The sequence below is a fragment of the Equus quagga genome, chromosome 22 (genome assembly GCF_021613505.1).
Source record: "Equus quagga isolate Etosha38 chromosome 22, UCLA_HA_Equagga_1.0, whole genome shotgun sequence".
In the NCBI taxonomy this organism is placed as follows: domain Eukaryota; kingdom Metazoa; phylum Chordata; class Mammalia; order Perissodactyla; family Equidae; genus Equus; species Equus quagga.
The window spans coordinates 2,493,510-2,507,951 of record NC_060288.1 but is presented as its reverse complement, the minus strand read 5'-3'; the positions used below and the strand labels follow the sequence as shown (position 1 = coordinate 2,507,951).

At 48.3% G+C, this 14,442-nt stretch overlaps 1 protein-coding gene across 1 annotated transcript in view; it reads right to left on the bottom strand.

Annotated features, from left to right (window-relative positions):
- Positions 1-14,442, bottom strand: part of ANK1 (ankyrin 1) — a 103,109-nt gene that overhangs the window by 71,001 nt on the left and 17,666 nt on the right. The window contains exons 3-5 of the mRNA XM_046648669.1: positions 5,603-5,701; positions 1,339-1,437; positions 626-724 (exon numbers count right to left, since the gene is read on the bottom strand). Coding sequence (XP_046504625.1) covers positions 626-724; positions 1,339-1,437; positions 5,603-5,701 — 297 coding nt within the window. The remainder of the gene's footprint in view (positions 1-625; positions 725-1,338; positions 1,438-5,602; positions 5,702-14,442) is intronic.

The window sequence follows — 14,442 nt, the reverse complement described above, 5'->3', positions numbered from 1 at the left end:
CTACCAAATCCAGAAACCAAGCCAGACACTGAGGCCTCAACTGCGAGCTCCTGTCATTAATCCCCTCAGTTGTGTACTTGGGGGCACAGGACCCCATGAACTGGTGAAGCAGAATGATAACGGAGTCATAATCACTGAATCTTACAATGTTAAGGGTCAAGAGAAGCCTTAGGCCTATCTAGTCCAATTTCAGCATTTCACCAATGACAAAACTCAGCATCAGCGCTAACGTGACTTGTCCAGGGTGTCCAGTGGGTTCATGGTCAGAGCCTTCCTCATTAGGGTCCAAGGCAGAGTTGTCAATCATACATACGCACACCACCCCCACCCCTGTCCAAGGAGCCTTCAGTGTTGGTTGCAGTGGGAACATGCTCGACTCTGATGGCATTTCCCTGGCATGCATCTGGGCATTCCTCAAGACCCATAACTTTGTCTCTTACTCCCTTGCGGCCTTAACAGCACCCAGGGTGAGGGCAGTGATCTGAAAGTCGAGAGCACTCAACGAGACTTAACACTGATCACAGCAGAGGACGCATCTCGAGCCATGTCCCAGGAACGCAGGACCCACAATGATGTCCTGCACCTGGAGACTTCCGGCGGCGGGCCATTTTCCCAGGGTACTTACTTCTGTGGCTACATTCTGATTAGCTCCATTTTCCAGTAAAAACTTAACCACTTCCAAGTGATTCTCTTGTGCTGCCATGTACAGAGGTGTAAAGCCTTTCTGTAAACCAGGAGAAAAAGTCATTAAAATTCACCTGCAAGAGTGAGAGATGCTACAACCAGTGCAAACTCCACTAAACCTGAGGACAGCTCTCTCTTCATCCTATTTTCACCTGGCCCACAGGGCAATATCCCCACCTATAACTCCAGTTATAAAAACTCACTGCCACTTTGAAATGGCCTAGTGGGATTATTACAAAAGGCCACAAGGTGGGGGCGACAATCCATGGAAGTCTCTTTCTGCCCCTCACAGCATTAGTTAGCATCTTGCACATACAGCCCCCTCTATTTTCACTCCCTTTTTCATCAACCCTCCATGTCTCACCCACCTCATGCACAGTTTCTCCTCAAATGAGCCATAACTAAACGTATAATTTGGCTGGTTTACTGAAAAGAGATGGGGTCCACAATGACCAATCACATTGTGTAGTATAAGCACAAAAAATAATAAAGGATGCCTTCATCATTGCTTGGAGACACATCGCCAATAAACCTAGACTCAGCTACACAGTGTGTGTGGACTAACACAGTAGCCAGTGTGTCCACTACGTAACAGAACTGCAGGTAAAGAAGAAAGTCGGCGCCCTCTAACCAGGGACCGGAGAGAGCCGTCACCTGCGACTGGGCGTTGACGTTGGCGCCATAGTTGACCAGCTCCCGGACCACCTCGTCCTGACCAGCGAGGGCAGCGATGTGCAGAGCTGTGTTCCCTTTCTGAAACACACGGAGGGAAGAAAGAGAGGAGATTTCCCACTGGGCCTGCGTAAGTGACTGTCAAAGGTACGGGAACAAAGTGCTAGTTGGGGGGAGGTGCGGTGGCTTTCTTTATGACCAAAAGGGGTAGACAACATGTGTGTGTGTGCCTGACCCATCGTACATCTTGAAATAGTACTGAGAGCCCAAGGAGGAAAATTCTTCCTGTTCTCTATGAAAAAAAGAATAGGAAAGCCAACTTCTCAACACTAATCTGCTGCACGCAGGCACAGCGTCCTGTCGCCGGCTGACGGGCGGTCAGCACTCCTCAGGACCCACGCAGCAGGTCTGCCAGGTGAGCAGCCTTCCCTGTGCTCGCAGCTCCTCCCAACCTGTAACTCAGCAGGACAACGCGGGGCCCCCAAGGCCTCCCCGGGGCTCCTAGAAGGGGAGGCCGGCTGATCCATCCCACCAGCTCAGCTCCCTCGATGCAGTTATACCCAACGACCAAAAGCTGGACCAAAGGAACCAAGGGAAGGAGAGGGAGGGAGCTACCAGATGGAGAAGGAAAGGGTGGACATGTGTAACGAGGCGGCGTAATGAAATGAACTCTATGCTGTGTGTAGGAGAGAGAAGGCAAAGATGAAAGGAAGCGGGGAAAAACAGAATAAAATCTGGCAAAGGAAAATACAAAGAAAGAACCTTCTCAATATTAATAAGTAAAATATAATGAGGAAGCATTCTCCAAATAAGAGAGGAGAGAAAAACCAGAGAGAACAAACACTAGAAGAAAATGAGGTACACAATTGTAAAGCAAACTTTTAAAAGCTGAGAACCGACAACAGAGACTAAGGAACCAGGAGGTTCTGAGACGGTGAGCGGAACGGTCAGGCTTTCTTGTCTGGACTCGTCCTGGGTGTTTAACAATAATTCCTCCACGGGGGTCAGGTGGAGCCGGCTTCTCCTGCTCCAGGATCCGGCCTTCCTGTTGGCTCTGTCCTGCCTCCCGGGTGTCCGGAGCACAGTCCGACTCACCCATGGCCCCCACTGGCAGACCTGCTCCATGAGAGGCAGGCGGGACAGGGCCCACGTGACAGCTGCCGTCAAATAGGGCAGGTGAGAGAAAAATGGGACCACAGCTGGATCCATCTGTCCCTCTGCTGCTTAGGGAGCAGAGATCTCAGACGCCCTCATTTTTTCTAGTTCAGACGACAGATAGTTTTTAACTAAACTACATAAACACATAAATCCATCTCAGGAAACTCAAACTCCCACAAGCAGGGGCTTCAACCGCAGTTCGAGTGCTGCAGCCGTGTGTCACCTGTAAGAAAAGTGTCCTCACCTAGGCAGAATTGAGTTGCATGGGGTCCAAGCTCCGTGGCCACCCAGCCACCGCTTCCCAGTGAGCTGGACCCGTGGAAGGCGCCCTGGGCTGGGAGGGGCTCAGGTCTTTGTTTCTAAAGCTTGGCCTATTTCAGGCAGGAGTGTCTGCTTGTGGCCTCCCGAAGTTGTCTTTTGATTTCTCCCGAAGCCTCATTTGATAAACAAAAGGGTTCTTCCTCAAATATCCATCAGAGAATAGTGCCAGAAATGAATTTACAGAAGCTAATTAATCATTTTCATAGAAGTCCAAGAGCCTACATTTAGAGGCCTTGGCACCTGGGTCCGGCTCGCTCACTGTACAAAGTGGAACAGGGCTGTTGGCACCAGAACCTTCTCTAGAAATCAGGACTCCTAACTGTAGGTCTCCCTGTTTAAAGGAAGGAGGCGTGCCGTGTCCATTCATTAGTTTGTCACACACTGAACATGTGTGTGTCAGGTGCTGGGCCAGGCCAGGAGGTACAGAGATGGTTGTGACTGAACCTCCTTGCCCTCAAGAAGCTATGTCAGATGTTTCTTTCCATCTGCCCCTTCCTGCCTGAAATCACATGACACCAGGGCTCTCCCTGAATAAAACCATGCAGAGGGAAGCCGGCCAGTTGTGGACCCCTGGCTGTGGATCTTGGCCATGCCATTTTCTGGATCTGCGATGTGAGGAGCACTGCTGAGGAATGAGAACAAAGGGAAGACCCTGGGGGACAGACCCCCATCTGCACACACACATGCACACAGCGTAAGGCTCAAGAAGCAGGCCCCCTGGCCTTGGGTCAGGAGTCACAGCAAGAGGCGTTGCAGGCCTCTGTCTTCTCTGCCCCTCCCTCAGCGTGAAGGAGCACGGCCTCGAAGAAGCAGGAAAAATTTCTTAGCTCTGTTTGGATCCACAAGGATCCAACCTCTCCATTTCCAGGGAGTCACAGAGCTCAAGGAACGGCGGGCGGTGGCAGCAGGCGCTGAACGAATACAAGTGGAGGGCTTGGAGCTTTCTCCCTCCACTACCAGCTTCGATGCTGAGCTCCCGCCTCCAAGGGGGCAGGGGGGAGGGTGGGGAGAGATTGCTTTTGTTTTGTGCGTTTAAAATTTCGAAGCACAGCTTAGGAAACTAGATTGGTTTGGGTTTTTATTCTTTTTTTAATCTTTCTCATGCTTGCGAGACCCATTACAATTCCCCAATCTGTTATGACTCTTGCTCAGCCCACGGTTTCAGTTTCACCACGTTTTTCCTCCCTCGGTATGGCATTCAGGAACCACGTTGGCTTATAAAATTTCTATAAATAACAAAGACACACCAAGTGTTCACTTGCGAAATAACAAGCAAAGGGGGAAATTCGGAAAGAGTAAAATGCTGAAGCATGATGTTTTCGCAGCTCTTGGAGGGGTGCCAGAGGAGGAAAAGCTGCTCTGGCCCACAGAGCCCGTCAGATGGCACGCTGCTTGCAGCCAGGTACGTGAGAGCAGCAGAGGAAAAGTAACTGCATCCCCTTCATCCACAGAGGGAGCAGGGTGGAAACAACTGGTACTGGTCATGGGGTTAGAGAAAGCACCCCAGGACATTCAGAAAGAGCAACACAGTCTATTTCACCAGCGAGATCTTCTCACCTTCGGGAAATGACATGAAAATTACAGAATTTTACCTTAAAAGATGATTCTACTTTCACAATATTTTGGTACTTCACCTCATAACCATAAATTATATCTGTTCTCTATATATTGTTCTTCTGGTTCTCTGCTTGAGAGGCGGCAAAATGTTTGCTGCATGGAATTGACATTGAGGCTGTGTGTGAGACCACGTTTAATAAATAGCAAATGGAAAATAAGAGGTGGAAGGGACAAGCTCAGGAGGAAAACCATGCAAAGTAACAAAGGAAAGAAGAGAAGAGGAAACAACTCGAGTTAGTAAATAGAGGTGATTATTTGTTTAGTTTTGTTTTGAAATGCTGGCTGCATGTTGCTTAATAAACAAGTAAGACACATGCATGTAGGAAATAAAGGGGATTTTGCAATGTGGAGATGCATCCATGTCATGACTGCAGTTTTGGAACTTAAGTCCCTGGTGTTTATAATCTATTGCTACGGGGAGAAACATATTGCTGCGAGAGGTTGACATCACTTATGCCAAATGCCTCCCAGTGAAAGAGAATGCTGTTCAGGGAATTAGGAAGCAGAGGAAAGAGGTTTGGGAAGGAAGACTTGCTGGAGAAGGTAAGTGAGAAGGATCTGGACTCTCTTCTACAGACCTTGATAACAACAAAGTCATCAGTATTTATTAGAAGACATTTTGACAATGTCTACTACTACTAGACAAATGAGGTAGTATGCACTACCTCATTTAGTTTTCATATCAATCCTGCAACTAAGTGTTATAATTCCAATTTTACAGATGAGGAAACAGGCTGCTCACTGGCTGAGTAACTTGTGAGGTCACAGAGCATGAAGCATCTCAGCTGGGATTTGGACCCAAGGCACCTGACTGTGGGGCCTCCACTGCTCTGAGCCCCCGTCGGGAGTCAAGGACCCAAGGAAGCATGAAGCCGCCAGGAGAAGGGTTTTATTTTTAGGTTTATAATCTAGTGATGGGGATAAAGGAAAGGCCCATTGACTCCTTGTGGAAACAGGGTCCTGTGTTTTTCAGGTGACTTCAGGGATTCACAGAACTGGGAAACGATTGGAAGGACAGGAGAAACTGAGAAGCATGTGTGGGTTTCTCTCAGGAAGGGCTGGCTTCTACGCCAAGGTTTGGAACAATACGCGAGGCATCCATACACTTGAATTTTCAATGGAGAGCTCCCCCTCTTCCTAAGAGACATACCTTGGTTGTTGCTTCTAGAGAGATTTCCTTGTGCAGAAGTTCAACCACCATCTTCACATGGCCTTCTTTAGAGGCCAGGTGCAAGCCATTCAACCCATTCTGTAAAAGAGCAGAGAGGCAGAAAGGGGAAGGTTAGTGGGACTAGGCATCTTGGTTCCAAGTGGTTACAATGAGGCCCTTCCCCACGCAGGGCTGGAGGGGAAGAACCAGAGGGGTCCTGAGTGGAGCCAGCACAGCCTGAGAGCAGAGTCAGCCCAGCCTCTCTGAGCAGCTCTTCTGTAAGAGCATCAGATAGCAGGAGAGCAGGGAAAGAAAGAGCGGATGATAACAAGACCACCATCCCCGGGTATGAACTGAGCGTGAGGAAGCCCTCACAAAACCAACGGATGACACTGAATTCAGGTCTTGGCCAGGCTGTAGGCAGCCACTTAATGGAAAGGGTATAGCTTCAACCCCCTGGTTAACCTTCACAGTAGCAACCAGAACAAGCAAAGAGGCAATACCAGCGCATCCTAAACATTTGCAGAGATAGCTGTATATTTAGTCAAATAACCAATTTTGAAATAAGGTCATATGAGAACTAAATACCACCAACCACCCAGCTATACGATTTCCTCAACAGAAGAATCAGTATAAAACAACCCCTTGGCCACCTCGCCATTTCAAATGTGACCAAAACTTGTCTGCCAGTTAAATATTAGGGGAAAAAATGAGCCAACACTTTCCATGCCCAATCATCAGTCCATAAAAGCAGAACTCTCGCCGACCAGTTAGAGCTTGCGCAGCCTCTGGCGAAGCTCCTACTGTGCTCTGGAGAAAGCAGCCGGGCTCAGGTTTCACCTATCACCCTCCTGGCCTTCAGGTCTCTGCACTTAGACGTCTTGACACTTTCTGGCAAAAGCTGACTTCAAAGAGTGCTGCTTACAGCCCAAAATAATTCTGACAACACGATGGAACTAAATTTCAATTCCAGTGGATCAGTGGATCCCGGCTCCATAGAGAAAGTGATTTTAGTCTGTCAGCAATCCCTGTTCCCTACTTTCCTGTTTTGTTCCTCTCCTGCTTCCCCCCAAGCAATTCTCCCCTCTTCCCCCACTCCTCCTTCCTGTCTCCTTTTTGGGTCAACTCTGCTCTAGCACATTTCCTTTCAGGGAATGCCCCAGAGCCACCGCAGGCTCTGGTCAATAAGAGAGACCCTGGCCACCAAGATGGAGGGGCTTGGCTCCTACGGGTGTGCTTTGAGGGGTCCCTGGCTCACCTATGCCCAAACATCTCCACAGCCCCTCCATGGCTGCCTGAAGTTTTCACTCTCTCTGTGTCAGGGCAGCATTTGTAGGAGATTCCTGTTAAAACACAAACATTCTTCTGGGAGTGGTAGCGCATTATCACACTCACAGATCGGTCACCGCTTTGCTAGAACCAGAAGAGGAAAGTAATGTGTAATTCCTGAAGTAAGGAGGCACAGGATAGGCACCTCATGATGGCAGAAGGCAGGGTGTCCAAAACTCTACACTGGGGCCTTGGACAGGGCAAATATGACAAACAGGGGCCTTGGGTGTCAGAGAAAAGCAAGTGTGGGCTCCGAAGGGAACTTTGCCTACTTATTTAGATCAGGCCGCCCTGCAGCCGTGAACACGCAGAGTGCAGTTAGCCAAACCTTTGCACATCAGCACGGCCCATCTCCCCAGGGTGTGTGCGGGGGCGGGGGAGGGTGGGTGCCCCCATGCAATATTTCCCTATGCAAATGCCTGAAAATCATCATTCGATTTCTTCCTCTTGCAGACTTTGTACTCCAGTCAATGTAGGGTCCAAGGCAGTGTGCGTTATTTATACCCCAGTGTCAATGATCAGATAAAGGCAGGTCAGAGCCAGTTTTGATAAAAGAAAGGGAGAAAGTGATTGAAGGCAAGACGGCCATCCGATAGAAAGATAGAACGGGAACCGGGAGGGAGAAGAGCATTGGGAGGAAGTAAACCAACTGCCCTCAAATCAATTTGTAAAACCCAAATGCACTGAGAAGCAATTTGTCAAGTGATTGGTGTTCTGGAAGCCTAGAGCCACTGCCTCCAGCTTGGCGTCCTCAACTCTACCCTGGGGCAGGCCTGCACAGGAGTCCCCCCTCCCTCCCAGAGCACTGCGGTCTGCAGTCCCCTCCTCAAATCCAGCAGCGGCCTCGTCTGGAAGATTCCAGGCAGCCTGTGACGACGTGGGCATTGGAGATGGCGTTTGCTGCCCGAGCCTCAGCAGGCGCCGCCATCTGCTTCCCGCAGGGACTCAGTGCGGCAGCAGCAGTGTTGCACACTGCTGACTGCTGGAGTTTTCACGCTGACTTGGGCAGCACAGTCACTCTTCACGAGCATCGATCCCGAATGCCTCAGAGCTGGGAAGCCGGCAAGTCTAGAAGGAAAACACCTCCTGTGGACCTCTAATGCTCCAGGGTGGCCGTCCCTGCTCTTTGGAGCCAGTGTCAGGATCTCATTCCAGAGGGATTCTAGACATACTCTCAGCCCAGAGAAGCCTGGGATCGAAAGGGATCTTGGAGATCCCTGAATGCTGAAGAAATCAAGGTCCAGAGGAGTCAAGAGATTAGCTAAGGTCACACAGCCTTTCTAGGGCACACCTATGCACAGCACTAACCTGGATTTCCCAGGAAAAAAGGGTTTTGAGGTTTTTTCCCCCTCGGAGCTGGTGTGTTTCTTTTTATCAGATGATGAAAGAACATTTTCCCTTTTTTGATTACTCGGCAGCTCAGAGCCAACACTCGGTCACGATAGTCATCCACATGTGTCTGCTTGTGACCACTGTACCTGATCTCCAGGATTTTATTCCTCGCCATGGTCCACTGAAAGCCCCTCTGCTTCCCTCCCCGCCACGTCTGCCTCCGTCCCAAAGCCGCACTCGTGGCAGAAGACGGTGCTCTCCAGCATCAAAGGACCCGTCTCAGCAGATCTGCATCTCTGGTACTTTCACTCAGCTTCCATCCCAGATCCTGGGTTGAGGATCCCTTTCTTCTTTATGACTTTTTATTTTTCTCACTTGAGTTTTAGTTTGCGTGTTCATGTTCAACACGGTCACCCTAAGTTACTTCCAAGTCCACTCTTGTGGTGGTCTGAACCCAGCACCCTCCTTAGGGCCACAGAAGCAAGCCGGCGGGCATGGTTGTGGCCAGCACGCAGCCACCTGCGGTGAGCATTTTCTTACCCCAATCAGCACACATTTGCTGAGAACCTACTCTGCGCCTGGGACGGGGCCAGAGGTGAATACAGCACAAACCCTCGTCCTTGAAGTTCTCGGCTTAGCAGAGGAGGCAGATACATAAAAAATAAGTACAAATTCATGGAGAAAATGTCAAAAATGGATGTACAATACTAGAAGTAGCACAGAGGAGAAAGGAGTTGCTCTGTCAAGAGGGTCAGGAAGCTTCATGAAGGCCTTTTCAAGGAAACCGGCACACGGCCAGGGTTACAAGTTCATTGACAGTGGCAACCTGAGAAGCCGTATCTGAACTTAAATTCTAAACCCATGAGCTAAAATTTTAGAAACGATTCTCCAAGCCATTCTCATCAAGTGCCCTCCTCTTCCTTCCATGAAGCATCTGAATTTAAGGGATGCACAACCATCCAGACCCACAGCAGCAAGTTTTCTCCAGCACTTGGCCTCAGCAGGTGGATGGCTGATTGCCGTCCAGCCGCTGAAGTCATTGAATGCCTGAAAACTAATTTACTGCACCAAGGAGCTCATACAACTGTTTTATTAAATGCATAACTGGTCTATACAGGAGAGCACTTCCAGTAGCTTAAAAGAGTGTTTCATGAATAAACACCATATCTAATACTTTCTTTTTCTTTAAGCTGATTTTTTTTATTGCTCAGACAAGAAAGGAGGGGTGCAAATTCTGTGAGCTCTTTGTTCTTAGCTGTAACTACAGACAGAGATGAATTGCAATCTACCATCCCTTCAAAGCCAGGATTCACGTGTTTTATTTTAGTTAAATCAAGTTTAGGTTGTTTGCTAAAAGGAAAAGGCAGGCTGCTGAATCTTGACTTGCATCTTCTCAGCCACTCCACCTAACCTTCACAGCCACTCCTCTTGATGCTGAATGGCAGACAGACTGCTGAGGGGGATTTAAGGGGGAAATCACACATTTCTTCCCCCAAATAACTGGCTGTAGAAGATGAGCAAGACAGAGGTGGAGGAATATGAGAGTCAATGCTTCAGCTAAATTACAAGTTGGGGAACAAAGCAAGAACTGCTTGCGGTCACTTTTTTAACTGCACGCCCTTCTCAGGGGAAAACACCAGCTTGCCAGATTCCTCTTCCTAAAGACACCTCCTTCTGCGTCTCCAAATACGTGTATGTTAGACCAGCTGACACTGTCCCACAGCTCTTGGCTGCTCTGTTCTGTTTTTCTTTCCCCACTCTTTTTTTCCAATTTTGATCACTCTACTGACTTATCTACAAGTTCTTTGATTCTTTCCTCAGCTGTGTCCAGTCCATTGATGAACCTATTGAAGAAATTCCTCATTGCCAAGAAAGGTTTTTTTTTTATTTCTAGCATTTCACTTGACTCTTTCTTATAGTTTCCATCTCTCTGCTGAAATGCCCCATCTGTTCATGAATGTTGTCCACTTTTTCCACTAGATCCTTTAACACAGTAATCACAGGTATTTTAATATATTAATCATAGTCATTCTGATAATTCCAACATCCAGTTCATCTCTGAGTCTGGTTCTGTTGATTGCTTTGTCTCTTGACAATGCTTTGTTGTTTCTTGCTTTTGTGTGTGTGTTGTAATTTTTAATTGAATGCCACACATTATGTGTAGAAGAGTAGTAGAGACTGAAGTAAATAGTATTTATGCCTGGAAATGGACATGCCTCTTCTTCTGTGAAGTTGTTACCGTGGGGGTGGGGGCTGAGTCAATCTAGTCAGGAGTAGACCTAGCTCGGGTTCTGTTACCTTCAGTGCACCACAGCCTTCCAATTCCTCTAAAGGTAGGCTGTTGTTACCTTGAGCTTAGAGTAGGAGCTGGAGTGCCACAGGGTTTTTCTGTGTTCCTGATCTCCCCTGGGCTTTCAGCCATCCCTGCATGCCCACGCCTCAAATGGGGTCTTACTCCATGCTCTTGCCCCTCTCCCAGCAGTAATATGTTCTTCCTGGTTGTAAGGTGGGAGCATGGGCGTTCTCGTCTGTCCTAGTCCAGCTGCAGTCTTAGGCAGGCTGTGCTCCTGGACCTCAAAGCTGGAATTTTTTTAAAGCAATCCTTCCCCTCTTCTCTGTGGCAGCGAAATCTGCTTTGTCTCTCTACTTGGTCTTGGGTGGGAGTTCCTTGCTCCTCCTCCAGTAGCAGCAGACCTCTGCTCATTGTTGATGTAGGATCCTGGCCTAAGATGGTTTCCTGCCCTCCCCTAGGAGTGGAGGGTTCCGCCTGCACCTTTCCTTCAGCAGCACTGGCTCTCTACCTGTGTCTTGGGGTAGGAACGTCCCCAGGGGCAGGGGCAGTCCATTTCTATTCCTCCCCATGGAGAATGCATTTTTGCCTATGGTCTGAAGGCAAGGTTTGTCTTTGCTTCACGTGAGGGAAGAGTGCAGGGAAGCAGGCCAGGCTGTGTCTGCTCCTCGCCTCCCCCCTGCCTCCATAGCCACCAAGCACCTCCTGCACTCCTGTGCCACTGAGGGAGCCTCTTGTTGGTCTTCCTGACTTACCCAATATTTCTGGTGAGGCCTGTGGAGAAAAGCTTATTCCAGAAACACTGACCCACACTGGCCTCTAAGAATTTGTTAAGATTTTGGCTTGTCCGGTAGCCACCTCTTTCTCCTGTACTCTGCCCAAGCTGAAACAGTGGCCTCACCCGGAGGGGCTCGTTCCTCTTTGGAATTCAGTTAACTTGGTTGCCTTGCACGCTTAGCCCTCTGACTAGCTTAGCCCTTGGGCTCAGGAAAAGTGATAATTTTGTAGATTATCCAGCCTCTTCTTATCGTTAGGGTGGGAGCAATGTTCTTCGAAGCATTTTACATCCTACATATCCCTGTGCCGACCCTGCACGGCCACCTGGCTGCGTATGATCTCATTCGCTTGGTTCTAACACAGCAGACAACCTTCTCAGGCTCTTTTCAGCAACAGTATTCATGCCAAGCACACACACCTGGAGTTCTTCATCTGCCTTTGCTCTTTTTCAGGTAAAACGTCAATTTAGAGGATTCTTCTGAGAAGCAATCTGTCCAATGGGAGGGGGAGGAGATCTCAGCCAGGCTGTGTTTCTTTTAACAGTTTTAAGAAGAAGAAGAAAAAAAGTTACATTCAGCCTGAATGATTTAATTTGGAGTATTTTCTTGTACCAACTGTGAGAAATTCCACTGGCAAAACACACAATTCCAGACATTTGTTCTCAGTAAATGATTCCTCTGTTTAGCATCTCTGATTGCCCCAGTTACACTAATTGATTTCTAAATGTACAGATACAGTAGACATGTCATAGGACATTTACTCCACGTCCTGTGCAGAGCAGAGGACAGGGTCAGACAGAAAGGTCATGGTGTTCCGAGATCCCTGCTCTCTCTGAAAATCCCGAGAACATCTCAATAGCTGATGCTTACACGCTTGTGCAGGCACACAACCCTGCCAGTCCCCATTCCTTTTCTCACAGCTGTTTATTCTACCCACAAACATGGCTGGCCCTGCCCCCTCAAAGCAGGCAGCCTCAAGCTGTGTCCTGAGGACCTTGAGGTCCACTTGCCCCTCCCACCTCACGTCCCCTGAAACTCATTGTTTCAGTCTCCCACCCCCTTTCTTTGAGCTAAACAGTGTTTCCAGAGGACTTAAACTAACGTATTAATGTAGTATCCAGGAAGCATGACCTTTCCTTTTCTTTTTTTTTGTTGAGGAAGATTCACCCTGAACTAACATCTGTTGCCAATCTTCTTCTTTTTTTCTTTATGTGGGCCACCATCATAGCATGGCTGCTAGCAGATGAGTGATGTAGGTCCGTGCCCAGGATCCAAACCCAGGCTGCCAAAGCGGAGCGTGCCGAACTTAACCACTAGGCCACTGGGGCTGACCCAAAGCATAACCTCTTCACTCATAAACGCCTACTACCACGTTCCCAGTTCAGCTTACTAGATTTCTTGGCCACTGTGAGCCAGGCCCAGAGGCAATGGAGCACCAGCCAGGGGAAGTTTTGATGGGAAAGGAAAGGACTGGAGTCCTGGGAAGAATAAGCCAAGAGCAGTGGCAGAGAAAGCCAAGAAGTCTGAGAAGCCCAGAGTGAACAAGAGAGGCAGGGCAGAGGGACTTCTAGGCAAGGTCTTCATGCCACACTCCACTTTATCCACACGGTCAGTAAAGAACCAGTCGGAAGATCTCGCCCCAAGCAAGGACAAGGATGTATACATAGACGGTCCCCACCTCGGGTTTATACTTAATATCCCACTTTCCTACTCAGTCTGGATTCTCTATTGGTTTGTGCTATCTGTCCAGAGAAGGTATTACACTCTATGATACGAAAGTTTAGTTCCCCAAGTAACAACCAGCCTGTTCATCTGTGACCTGCAGCTTTGCTCTATTATTTGTCCCTGTTGGCAGAGCAAGAGCAGTGGCATTATATATTTGCAGGTCTGCAGTCCTGAAATAGCGTAGGAAGTAAGGATTTAAACAGGGCTTATGGAGAGAAAAAAAGGATTGAAATGGTGGCCATTTCTACCCCAAATGCAGAAATCGATGCCAAAGAGAGAAAGAGGAAGGGAAGAAAGAAAGGCAGAGACCATGGAAACCCAAGGCAGAGGGGACAAGGAACAAAGACGAGATGATGGGAAAGGAGGGAGGGATTGACCGTCACATGGGCTGACGAGACGAGGGAATGCATTAAGCTGCTGGCAAAAAACTACATGAACAATACAAATCTTGATTCCTTTCCTCGAATTGGCTGCATTAAATTTTCAGCCAAAACAGAAATGAAATCAAAAGTGAATGGGAGTTTTCCCATCTTCCCTTCTCTTCCCTTGTCCTTCCCTCCCCTCCTGGCTCGGAAACATTGGCATCTGAGGATGCAGGGCAGTGAACCAACTGAGGGCCCTGCTGGGGTACCTGTTGACAGTAGCGTGTTTGTGTCTGAGAAGGAGGAGGGGGTACTGGAGTGTTTGGGAGATTGTTACCTCGAGCAAATAAATAACTATGCTGAGGATGATGCGAATCAGTGGGAGTCAGGTTTCCCACTGTCAGAAGGGATTTACAAACCCAGAAAGGGGAAGGGCTAGAAAGACCCCTGTGGTGTTGGACTAGAATTGGAAGTATTGGCATGATCTCATGGATTTTAAATATATATATACATATACTCACTAGTTTATCCCCACACACTAACCACTAGCAATGTGCACATCAAGTAACCAGATGTTGGTGTCTAAACACCATCCTCCACTAAAGGGAACCAGGATCCTTGGAAAAATGGCTGATCCAGGGTTGGGGCAGGGACAGAACAAAATGACCCTGGGATAACTTGTGCCAGAAAGTAAGGAAATGTTGAAAGAATCTAAGGACGTGTCAAAGAACAAAGAAGCCAGCTTATCGAAAGGGTTTCTATTGGCCTAACTTAGGTTTGAACTTGAAAATAAATCATGAGATTATCAGATTACCACCCATCGAATCAAACCAGAACCCATGAGTCTGAACAGGTATGAATAAATAATGAAAAAAGTAAATCAACAGGGGAGAAGGAAAAGCTGATCCTTCAGTGGAATGCCAGCTAATAAACGCGAGAAATGATGGAGATGAAGAACCACTCTTTGGAACCATCACAGTGGTGGCTGACACAGGCAGACGTCAGCAACGTACGCCAAGGCTGGAG